At 48.5% G+C, this 12,248-nt stretch overlaps 1 protein-coding gene across 1 annotated transcript in view; it reads left to right on the forward strand.

The window, feature by feature from the left end:
• The first annotated feature begins 5,177 nt into the window (after nucleotides 1-5,177).
• UNC5A (unc-5 netrin receptor A) overlaps nucleotides 5,178-12,248 on the forward strand; it is an 81,226-nt gene continuing 74,155 nt past the window's right edge. Inside the window, exon 1 of the mRNA XM_054977739.1 lies at nucleotides 5,178-5,280. Coding sequence (XP_054833714.1) covers nucleotides 5,178-5,280 — 103 coding nt within the window. The remainder of the gene's footprint in view (nucleotides 5,281-12,248) is intronic.

A 12,248-nucleotide genomic window follows, 5' to 3' on the forward strand; every position in this document is an offset into this window, starting at 1 on the left:
AATAAGGGTTGGCAGAATGATGAGAGAGAGAGAGAGAGAGAGAGAGAGAGAGAGAGAGAGAACAGCAGTGGGGATCTGCCACTGCATCTGCAGAAGCTTTCTACTGGATCACCTGTTCTGCTGGATCACCCTTGGTTCTGGTAGCTAAGACTTAACACACCACAAACAAGAGAGGGCAGTCCTGCTCTTTGGCAAAGTGCTTTCACCGTCATTCTCCTGTGGCCAGCATCTAGGGAACCGCTTGGGGAGGCAGCCCCATGACTGGTATAAACCAAGTCCTTCTCGCCACTAAGCAGCCTGAATAGCCCAGCTTAGCCTGAGCTTGTTGGAACGTGGGAGCTCAGCAGCATTGGCCACTGACATGGGAGACTACCAAGGAAGACTGTGGTTGTTATCCAGAGGAAGGCGATGGCAAGCCACCTCTGCTTGTCTCTTGCCTGGAATGCCCTATGGATGCGGTTGCCGTGTGCCAGTTGTGACTTGGTGGCATGTTCTTCTTCCTCTTCTCTTGTCGCTGCCAAGGAGGAGCAAGTGCTGCTGGGCAAGCCAAATGTGACATAAGCTATCTCCTTTAGGGTCCTTTATCAGCTGCATGCAAACAGAAGAGGCTCCAGTTGCAGGCAGCCAAGTGGATGTGAATAAATATCCTAAGGAGCGGAGGGGGAAGCAAACAGAACTGAGTTTCTCTCTTGCCAACCACAAGAGAGCTCCAGGGCCGCAAGAAGCCTTGCTGTGGCCACATGAGTTGCACAAGTTGGTTTTGGTTAGGAATTCAAGACCCCTGGAAAACATGTAGTAAAAGTAACAAACATTGGAGAATAGGAGCTAATTTGGGAGCTGGGCAGAGAGAGAGGGTTCTGGGCATGGTGAATGAATACCCCTCAGTGGAACACCCTTTACCTACAGCAACTGTTGGCTAGAGAAATTCTTCTGCAGAAAGGAAAAGATGTGTGATTCTAGCATGTATAAAAAGGTGTTAGTAACTATGATTACAAGCAGTGAAATTTGCCCCCACCAGACAAAGGGACATCCATACACTTCCTCTGTTCTAATCTGCCTAGGGAACACTTCACAGTATGGCTATGTTAACAATGGTTCTTGTGAAACACATTCTTGCTAAGTTCTGCCCTTGCAGCATACATTTCTCTGGCCCCATTCATCCTTAGTCCACTAGGAGGCATTTGCAAAATCTGCAACCGCCCTGGAGTGGCATGATTGCGGTGCCCATGGCTTATGGTGACTTTGCAGTAGTCTGATTTGCTTGGTGGTGCCTGGACTTTTTATATTATTTGGACCAATGTGGTTATAATGTTTTTATTGTATTTTTAACTGTATATCCTGCTGGAAGCCACCCTAAGCCCGCTTGCGGGAAGGGTAGGGTATAAGCTGAACAAAATAAAGAAATAAAAATAAATAACATTTGAAATATTTTGGCAAGGGCTTCAGTGGTAGACAGCCAGCAGCTAAGGGGAGGTGTAGATCTGGAAATGAAAACAAAGGGATTTGGGAATCAATGGGGGAGCACAGCAAGGTGTTCAGAACCCCATTTCATTCTGGTCAGAAGTCCTCCTGACCAAGGATCTTTGGGTCACGAAGCTTTCAGGCCCGCATGCTCATCTTAAACTTTTCCAGTAACAATGACCGCGGGAAACATGTTCTCCCCCCACCCCCCTCAATTTATATACCAAGATTGCCTGCAAGTCAAATCCAACACAGTTTCCCATGAAACAAAGGGCATGCTTGCACTGGCTACAAGGGGAGAAGTGTTTTACTGTGGAAAACGATGCAGAGTTACTCTAGTCTAAGCCCACAGTCTCTCCCTAATGGGGCTAGGCTCAGCCACACTGACCTTCATCCCTTGCTCTTCCATAAACAATCCTTGACCCAAGTGAAAAAAATTAATTTTCTCTGATGCTGGCTGCTTTCACTAACCCCAGGCTTTCTGGCTGCAGGCCAGCAGCTCATTACAGTGAACGCCAAACTGCCCCCTCTTTCACAAGGCAGTGTGTTGCGTGTGCATTTTGCCCCATGTCCCAAGCTGCCTCCGAATTTCTCTGTCAGCAGGGTGGGGATGAGCAGTGGCAGCTCACTCGTGAGCCCATCAGCTGCCACCATTCACTGGCATTGAGGAGATGAGGGGAGCAACTAAACAATGGAAGAAACATGACCTCAAGCAGGCATCAGCTGTGTGTTCACATTTGCTTGATACAGCCCAGTACCTGAAACTCCTCTCCCCAGTCAAAAACATTCAGGGGATGATGAACACCTGCTGGCACATGGCCAAGCATCCCCCTCACCCTCCCATCAGCTCATGTCAGTGTGTGCTGGAAAGGGGGGTTTCTATGGAAACCCCAGTGCTGGACTGTCATATTGTGCTCAGTGCCTCACACAACTGGGGCCTGTGGTTGCCACAGTGGATATCCCCTTGCAGAGCTTCACCCCTTTTTATCTGGCATTTAAACTGTGCACATACATCGCTGGCTGTTTACATGATGCTGAGACCTGAGGTGCCAGAGGTTTGGTGGTACTGCAAAGTGAAAGAAGGTCACACTCAGAGCCATGGGGTGGGGGTGTGCACTCCAGGAAGAGCCTGGAGGGCATGGACATCCCAATGCAGAGAGATGCAATGTGGCAAAATGAGCATGGCATAAGAACATTCTGTAAGAGGTTGTAAGATAGATTTATTCAAAGTTCAAAAACAGACAATTGTGATTTTTTTAAAAAATCCCAGTGCTTATTGGGCCACAGAGGAATTGTGTGCTCTAATACACACACATGTTTAAAATAAGCAGAAGGTTTTTAGGTGGGGTGGTGGTGGCATGAATTGCCTGGTTTTGAACTTTAAATAAATGTGCTCCTTTGAGCAATTACAGCTTGCATTTGTGTTCCATATGGGCATCCCCCCCTGCTTGAAGAGCAGAGGCTGAGAGGGTTGCCTCAGCCTTGCCTTCTTTCATGGCATGTTAGGATTAATGTGCTTCTGATGGCTGCAGCTGGCTGGCACATAACACTGTAAAGGCGACAACTGTAGGGGAGTCTCCTTCTCTGTAAAGTTGGGGCAACAGTTGGGGAGCTGGTAAGCCGTTTGGTGACAAGTCTAAGGAGTTTTTAATGTCAAATTTTGCAGTGCTTCTTTCTTCCAAAGCACAATATTTGTAGGTAGACTTGGCCCACGGTACCAGCATGTGTGCAACACACACAACTCCACCACAAGTGTCAAATTCTAGAACACATAAAGGTGCTGGGTGTGTGTGTGTGTGGCTATCTAAAGAAAAGGACTTGGTACTCATTTCTGGGTGTGCCTTTAGCTTGGTGTGGGTCTGAATGTGCTGGTTGTATGTGGTGGTGTTTTGAGCTCTTGACTATGATTTTGCACATAATGCAGCACTGTGTGTGAGGGTCTTAACTGTGTTAAGAGCATATCTGTTCTGCTTGGTCTGGGCAAGGGTTTGTGGTTGTCTGTGTGGCTTTGTTTATCCATGTTTGTCTGTATAGTGTGTGTGTGTGTGTGTGTGTGTGTGTGTGTGTGTGTGTGTGTGTGTGTGTGTGTGTGTGTGTGTGTGTTTTTGCTTGGTGTGCTTTCCTCCTTGTTCTGTATGCCTAGCCTTTAGATGGGTGGTCTGAACATGTTTGTATTGTTCTGTGTGTTTTGTCTTGTCTTTGTGTCTGTCTTCATGCTTGCTGTATGCCTCTGTGTTGGACGAAGGTTTCTCCTCGCAAGCCCTGCCAAGCCTCCTTGTTTGACCCCAGCACAGCCTCCCACCCCCACCCCGTGGGCTCATTCACACCCTCCGCCCTTCCTCCCCCTCCTCCTCCCCCTGCTGCGGCAGAGCAGAGCAGAGCAGGCAACACAAGAGCACGGGGGTCCCAGGCAGCTCCTCAGGGGACGTTTGTCCAGAACATAAATGCTGATGATTGGCAGCCCCTGCTCCAGACAAGCCCAGGACTGGAGTGGGATCGAGACAACAGCCAGACTGGGTGCCTGACCCCCTGGGAATCCTTGCTCCCCATGCAAGGTGACTGGGGCGCGGGGTGGAGAGTCTTTGAAAAATGTGCCTGTATCTCCCACAGCAGGGGGGTCCCCCTTCCCCCAGCTTTCCCTTTCGTAATGTGTGAATGATAACTAGGTTTCCTCTCAGGAACTATGTGGAGGTGTGATGTCTCTTAAAATACCAGAGATGGCTGGTGTGTGTGTGTGAGAATCGATGCAGGGTAAGGATAGTGGGCTAGAGGGCCGTTAATCTGCCCCGGAGTTCGCCGGGGCGAGTAGCAGACTGACTTTAGCAGCTGGCATCGTGCATGAGGGCAGATTAGAAAGAAGGCGTGTGTGTGTGTCTCCGAACCGCCTGTTGATTTGCCGGGGTTGTAATGCCGGAATCCTGGGCTGTCGGCCTGCTGGTCTGCTCCGGGGTAGCACCTGGGCGGAGAAAGAACCCCCTGTGGCGGAGGTACAAAGCCACAGGGTCGGGCGCTCATGGGTCGGGCGCAGCCGTATATACCCTATCCCCTGCCCCCCAGTCGGGCAATGTTGCCCCCCTCGCTGCAGGCGGCTTTTCCTACCCGGTGGCGCAGCGAGCCGAGCGAGGCAGGTAGGTGTGCGCGGCTCCGCCTGGCGGCTGCGGCTCCTTTTCCCTCCCAGCGGAGGGCTTGTTTGCGTCTCAGGAGCTCGTCAGTCTGGAACCAGCTGTTGCTCCGTCCCTTCCCGCGGCGGATTCCAGTCCGGGTTTTGCAGCCCCTCGCTGGCTCTTTCTTCTTTCTCTTCTGCATTGCCGCGGACAAGGTGCTCGCAGCCAACCCAGCGCTGCCTGGCAGTGAGAAGGAGACGGAGACACACACACACACTCGCGCGCACACGCACACGCACAGTCGCGCCGCGGCGACCGGCCGGCACGGGGGTCTATGCGGCTGCCCGGCGCGCAGCACCAGAGCGGGCTGTCGGGTCGAGCCCGCCTCCCGCCGCCGCTGCCTCCCAGACCGCTTCCCCTCGGAGCCGGCGGCGGGTCCGTCCGGCCATGAGCGTCCGATGGAGCGTGCTGGGAGCCCGAGGCGGGCTGGGGCGCTGAGTGCCTCCGAGGTGCCCTGAGTTGTTGCAGCAGCGCGAAGCAGACTCCAGCTGGGACCTTCCCCCCGGCCGGGTCCCGTCCCGTCGTTGCTGCGATCCTCCCCCCTGCCAAGGGATGGCTCTACGGCAGCGGTTCGGATCCAGTGCCCGCGTGGGCACAGGACTGTGGCATGTCCTGCTGGCTGGCACGATCCTCACTAGCCACATTCAGCCCAATGGTGAGTCACAGCGATTTTCACGCGCGGCGGCGGCGGCAGTCTCCTTGGGCAGCGTCTCTTGCGCTCTGCTCTTGTACCTTCCTTGACGGAGAATTGGAGGGGGGCGGGGGGGGGAGGTTGATAGGGGAACGGTGCTGGAGGTTCAATGGGGAGCGCGGCGCCCAGTGGGGAACTAGCTTTGGCGGAGGGTGCATACTTGGCAGGGGACGTGGAGGCTGGCACAGGCGGCAGGAGATACTGAGGTTCAGCAAAGGGCATTCGATTGGGCAGACGGCGTCACAGTAGGATTGGGCACGAAATGTGCTCTGTGGAGGCAAGGAGCTTGGCAAGGGGGCATCGTGCTCCACGGGGAGCACTTGGCACCCTAAAGTGTATCGGCAAACTTTCCAGCATGGTTGCATCCCCTGCTCTGTCTAAAGGAACCATTAGGCAAAATGCCAGGTGGAACTCTCCCTCTGCCACCCGCTACCTTGGCACTGCCAAGGGCTGTTATTGCAGCAGAAGCCTTTTCTAGGACTCCATCCTGAACTCTCACGTGTGTGTCGAGTAGACCCATTTCTCTTGTTCTTCCACTGAGTCCGTTACCAACTGCAAAAATTGGGGAGGGCTGCATTTGTGCCCCCTCTCCACCCACCCCATGCTTCCTGCTGCTTCTCTTGGTTTTGAAGATCTTTGGCTCATTTTTCTCAGATCTGGATAGCTGGATGAAATAAGGATTTTTGTAGCCAAGGTACAGCACTGCATGACTTCTGGTCTCAGCAGGACAACTGGAACAGCTGCATGTGAACAATGCCGGGTGGGACTTTAGCAACTATTGTATCCAGTTGTCGGTGTGGAAGCATCTGGCCATGTGTGAGGCTAGGGGATGTAGATGTCCATCCTAAATGCCCTGGGTCTGTGATGGGCACCCCAAGATGAGGACTGGAGGTGGGGACAGGGCCTGTGATGTAACGGTGTCTGGTTACTGTGTGCCAAGGACAGGAATACCAGTGTGTGGAGGGGTGCTGCCAATCTACAACTGGATTATCAGAACGACAATGTCTTTCTAGAGGATTGGCTAATCAGTGTTTCACGTTTCTCACCAACAATGACACCCATCACCTGGAAACCATGGGCCAGCTGGGATCAAGAGCAATTCACTCCTCGCAGCAGCAGGGAAGCCTTGATGAAACAAACAATGCAAGTGCCCAGTCCCTGTGAGGCAGAGCAGATCTTTCATTCCCAGAGCAGAGATGTGCAACTGAGGCCCAAAGCCATGGGGACTTTGCCCAAGGTCAATCAGCAGGTCAGTAGCAGAGCAGGGAACAGGAGCCCAATGGCCTGGTACAGTCCCCCCTCTCCTTCCCATCAAGGGCCCAGTGAAACTGACATGGCACACAGGTGTTTCTGAAATTATTCTTAGAGCCACAGGAGCAGAAGGATTGCTAAGCTGCAACCCTAAATTGCTCCGTCATAATGCACCAAACACACATACAAGGTGCGCACGCACACACACAATCATACGTGGACTCACCCATGCACATACACACACTTTGTAGGATCTCTCAAGGATTAAATGGGTCTTTCACAAATGAAGAAGCTGCACATACACAGATTCAAGCATGTCCAAGGAACTCATGCACACATGGTAACAGCACACATGAAAGAGATAACAGACACGTGTGGTGGTTGCATGTACAACAAATGTTCACATAGACCCTCACATTTATACTGCGAATCCCCATGGTAATAACAAATCCTCTCTAGGCAGCATGCCACCAGTCCCTCATGGCCGTACTCTTGTATTCCACAGAGCCACTCAGTTCTGTACATAGGGAGAACATCTGGCAGTAAGGGATATTCCCTCTCCACAAACCAACCCTCCCCAACTGCACAAACAAATCCCCTATTGTATGACCACACAATGATTCTTTTAAAAAACTCCTCATGGCACTGGCAGCTCTGAAGGATGAGGACCTGGTCCTGGCAACAGAGAGGTCTGTGAGTGGACAGGGTTTGCCTTTTCTTTCATCTCTTTCCCACTTGTCTCTATGCCAGACCCCAAAGGGCCAGCCTACTCGCCAACAAAGCTGGTGTGTGTGTGTGTGTTTGAGTCTTCCTGCCTCTGGACACAGCCACAAAAAGGGGACCCATGAGGGGGTCAGTGTTCCCCCAGCATTGCAGATCCCACTGAAGGAAGGCTGTAGAGTGCATTCCCTGTATCTTCAGGGTCTGGCTGGCTATGATGCCTGACTTTCTGGGTGATGGCAGCCTGGTTCAGCTGCCTGGGGGCTGCACAATCATAAAAGGCAGCCAGCTTGTTCCTTGTTGTTCCAAATTCGCAGGAGCTCAGGCTCTTCAACTTATTGTGTGATTCTGGGGAAGAAGGAAGCCACAGTGCCAGACACAGGCAGGCTCAGTGTAGGAACTGAAACAAGCTTTGCAAGAACTGCTTGGCTACCAGCACAATCCTCAGCAGAGTTGCTCCATTTTAAACCCACTGTTGTCAATAGGTTTAGACCAGAGTGACTCTGCAAAGGATTGTGCTATAATCCCCCCTCCCCATTCCTCCCAACTATCACCAGTTCTAGCTTCTGGCTTTCCTCAACCCTCTCCTTTTGGATCCTAGGATTTGAGTCCAGTGGCATGTTGGAGATCAACAAAATTTTCAGGATCTAAGTTGTCGAGAGTCACAGCTCCCTTCTTCAGATATCTTCAGTAGACTATTATGGCTACTTTCCTGAAACTTCCTTTTGGATCCCGTAACCCAAGACTGGGTTTCTCTCCATATGTCCACTACCACCACCACCACCACCACCCCTTCACATTTTGTTCCATGGTGTTCCTCACTCACTCCTTCATGTTACTTTAATCCAAATTTATGACCCTCTGCTCTTTCAGTGCTCAATTCCCACCCCAGTTCTGCTCAGTGTGGGTACACAATGGGTTCCCATAGATGTGCATGTCCCTGTCATTAAGGGCAGATAATTATCATACCCTTGTCCTCTATGTTAATTGATCCAGAATAACTACAACCCTCTGCTTGTGCACTTCAACATAGATCAAAATCCCTTCTGCATGAGCATGCACTGGAAAGGGGAAATAAATTTACCTGTTTGCCTGTATTTAAACAACTCTGATTGTTAATAAAAAGATGGGGGGTGGGATATAAGGTGGTGAAGGAGATTTGTTCTGCATTCATATGGATATTGCGTGTTGTGGCCTTAGGGGAAGGGTACATATAGCCAAAGGAGAATCCCATTGGAAATCTCTCACTGGACAGGAGAGTTTTGTGAAGAAACAGCTGAAGACAAAGGATGCTTCTGAGTTGTGCCTGTGGTGGGATGCAGGAGGTCAGCCATTGTGGGAAAACATCTGGATCCTGTAATTCAAGTGGCACAATACTGGAATGCTTCTTTATTCAGCAGTCAGCACTATGATCTTCTCTGTGTATATACCAGAGGTATATCTGTTCCCTTTGCACCCGTGTACAGCCCCAAGAGCAGCCCTCTGTTCCCTTCCATAAGGTACTCTACAAATCAAGCTGAGTGGAAACAGAACATCCCACTAATGGGCAGGGGAGAAGGGTAAGGTTGTCAGATCAAAAGGCTAGAAGTAAAATAATGTGAAATGAAATGAAAAGGATGTTCTCAAGATGCAGCTTGAAAATGTGAGAATAAGATAGTAAAAGAGCATCCCATTCAATGTCCTTGATTTGCTCTGAACTAAGGGACATTCTTTATAACTGATTTTTTTAAAGTGACATCTGGCAACTTCGGGGAAAATGCATTTCCCTTCTCTCACTCCATGTTATATCCTACATGAAGTTCCCAACAGTGGGGAACCCTTTCAATTATTACCTAGGGGTGCTATAACCAGAAGGATCTTTGAGTCAAGTTCTTTTGTTATTACAGAGCGAGAAGTGGGAGAGGCGATTCTCTGCGTGGAATTTATTTTATTTATAGTCTTCCTTTCTCACTGAGACTCAAGGTGGATTACAACATTTAAAAACAATGCAATAAAAACAGTATAAAACATGCAATAAAACTGTATTACAACCTTAGAACACCATGTAGTAAAAACAAGATAATACATACAATAGAGAAATGCATCACAGCTCTATACCCATTATAAAAGCACCCTCTTGAGCAATTCTAGGGAAGGCAGAGGGATGAAGTTCTGGAAGGAGAAACCTCTATACCACACAGCATGTCCCAAAGTTCTGGAATTATATTAGTTAGAAATCATCCACAAACCAAAGACCTCCTACTGTACAAGTACCCAACAAGCAATCAGATGCTAACCCTGAAAGCTCTTACAGACTACCTCGAAAATATCCAATAAATACTGCAATGAGGGAAGGAGAGAGGGATAGCCCAAGGAAAAACCCCAATTTGCAGTTTGGTTTCACCACATCAGATGCCCCTCACATACTTTATGTAGCACCTCTGTGCTGAAAGGGTATAGCATATACTGCAAGACTTGTATTTAAACAGAAAGTGCCATAACATGGGGGTGGGTGAAGCACACATGCTGCCCAGCTTCCTTCGAGGTTTTCTTTTTTAATGTACTGGATCAATAGATTTCCAAATATGGCACAAAGTCTACCTTTTCCCCATCCACGGGAAAAAACCCCCATCCCCAGAAGTGAAGCTTTCTATCAGCTAGGTGTGTATTAATAGATTTAGAAGCCTTGGTTATGACCATGTGTGTATTATGTATCTTAGTTAGGATGGGACAGAGATTACAATAGGAGATCCATCAAATCTGAATTATAAATATCTCGTATCTTTCCAGTACAGTAGTAAAAAGAGGGGGAAAGCAACCATGCAGTATAATGGATTATACTATCCTAGTATGCTGGCTTTCTGCAGCCTGGATGGGGCCCTTAAGCATTCCAACATCTTGGTGCCTGCTTCTGGCAGACAGAAAAAAAGCATCTATATTACGGTTCTCCTTTTAAAGTGGGGAAAGGAAAGGGGAGTGTAGAGCTAGGCCTTACTTGAGAGGTCTCCAAGTGTCTATGCAAAACACCCAGAGAGGATTTAAGGGCTAGCTGCATGATAGCACCCTTTTATCTCGGATTAATCATGATTACCAACACCACTCTGCCTTTTATTGTGTGTTCCCAAGATGACTTAACATTTGCTATCCACTCTTTGTTGGCATAATTAGAATGGCTAAAACATGGTAACACGATAGATTACATCCTCCCTCTCTTTCGATGCATGTTTAAAGGCACGTTCTACAATTCTGTGCTAATCTATGTCTTTGGTTAGGAACTAATTAACCCAAGTGTTCCTTACCATCATCAACAGGTATGACAATCATATTCCATTCTTGGAGCACTCTTTGGAAGAGAAGGGGAGAATCCATCCCATTTGGGGCTTCTAGATTATAGAGTGGTTGAATAATCTTAAAGTGTATGCAGGATTACATTACATTATCTGTAAACATCGTCTTAAATAACCAGGGGTCATCACAACAGGGATAGGAAAGGACTGTTACCTTTGTGTGTATTTTTTTTAGAGACCTTTGCCATGCTGCATCCACAGCTTATGCTTATACTGCAAAAATGTGCTGGTAAAAAATGTGTTAATAAACCATAAAAATGTAGCAAAACTGTATGAATGACTAGAGGGCTGGGAGCCCCTTCCTTACCAAAGCAGTTCGATCTGTTTAGTCTCTCCAAGAGAAGGGTAAAGGGTGACTTGATCACAATCTCTAAGTACCTACATGGTACGGAAAGCGATTTCTGACAGCAGACGGCTCTTTAATGCAGCAGACAAAGGCATAACGAGAGCCCCTGGCTGAAAGCTGAAGGCAGACAAATTCAGACAAGAAATTAGGTGCAGATAAGCTGTACCCTCTTAGCACAGAAAAGAAAGTAACCATTGGAAAAATCTAGCTAGAGAATTGCCAGAATCACCACTGCTTGTTACAATAAAGCCCTCTTTCACAATAGCTCCTTATGCCAGAGGTATTCATAAGATCTCTTACCCTCACATTCCAAGCAATGTGAACACCAAATGCTGCGGAGTGTCTTTGGGGTGATGTCAGTTGTGTAACTTATGCTAAACTCAGTGTGTCCTCCCCCCTTTTTTTTACTGGGTCATGCTGGTGCCAGATTTAGCACCCCCTCAATAGCATAGTGAAGTAACAAGGTGACAGAGGGGATCCTTTCTTCTGTTCTTGTTCCACAGAGGCAGGCCTAAAAGTAAATTGATAACATGTTAAGAGCTTTGCCTAGTTTATGCAGGAATTCAAAATTGGTACTACTGATGTTACAGTTTCTTGATCTATAACCCTAGGATTTGGTTTTAGGTCAGTAGCTGTGTTGGTGTGCAGTAGAACAGCAAGATTTGAGTCCAGAGGCACCTTAGAGACCAACAAAGCTTTCAGGGTATGAACTTTCGAGAATCAGAGGGATATCAAAAGCTCATACCCTGAAAATCTTGGTGGTGTCTAAGATGCCACTGGACTCAATTCCAAAGGTTTGGATTTACCCGTTTCCAACTAGTTTGGGAAGGAGGTGCTTCAGGACATGCCCTGCTATACAGTCTGCTCAGGCCCCTTCTTGTAACCTATGCTGTTCTGTCCCATGCCATTGGGTGTTTGCCTGTATTACAACTACATGGGCAGATGCAGTGTGGTTCTTTCCTGCCTGGAAGCTTCTGTCCAGTAGAGTGAAGAACAGGTGGGAAAGACCCATGCAATCAGCTCTGTACCCACAAGTGATATTCATACGCATTCCCCAGCAGTATGTTTTTGCCAGTTGATGTGTATGTAAAGGGGCTTCAGGAGACACTCTGCTAGACACTCTCGACTGGTATAGATTTGGCTTTCATTCTCAGTATTTCCTTTGCTACTTGAAACTATATGTAATCTCCATCCCACAGCCACAAACCAGAATAATTCTGATCAGACAGTAGCAGTTACTTTGGGGTTGACCAAAGTATAAAGTTCTTTAAAGCCACCATATGGTCAGT

Source organism: Eublepharis macularius, chromosome 4, assembly GCF_028583425.1.
Source record: "Eublepharis macularius isolate TG4126 chromosome 4, MPM_Emac_v1.0, whole genome shotgun sequence".
Classification (NCBI taxonomy): domain Eukaryota; kingdom Metazoa; phylum Chordata; class Lepidosauria; order Squamata; family Eublepharidae; genus Eublepharis; species Eublepharis macularius.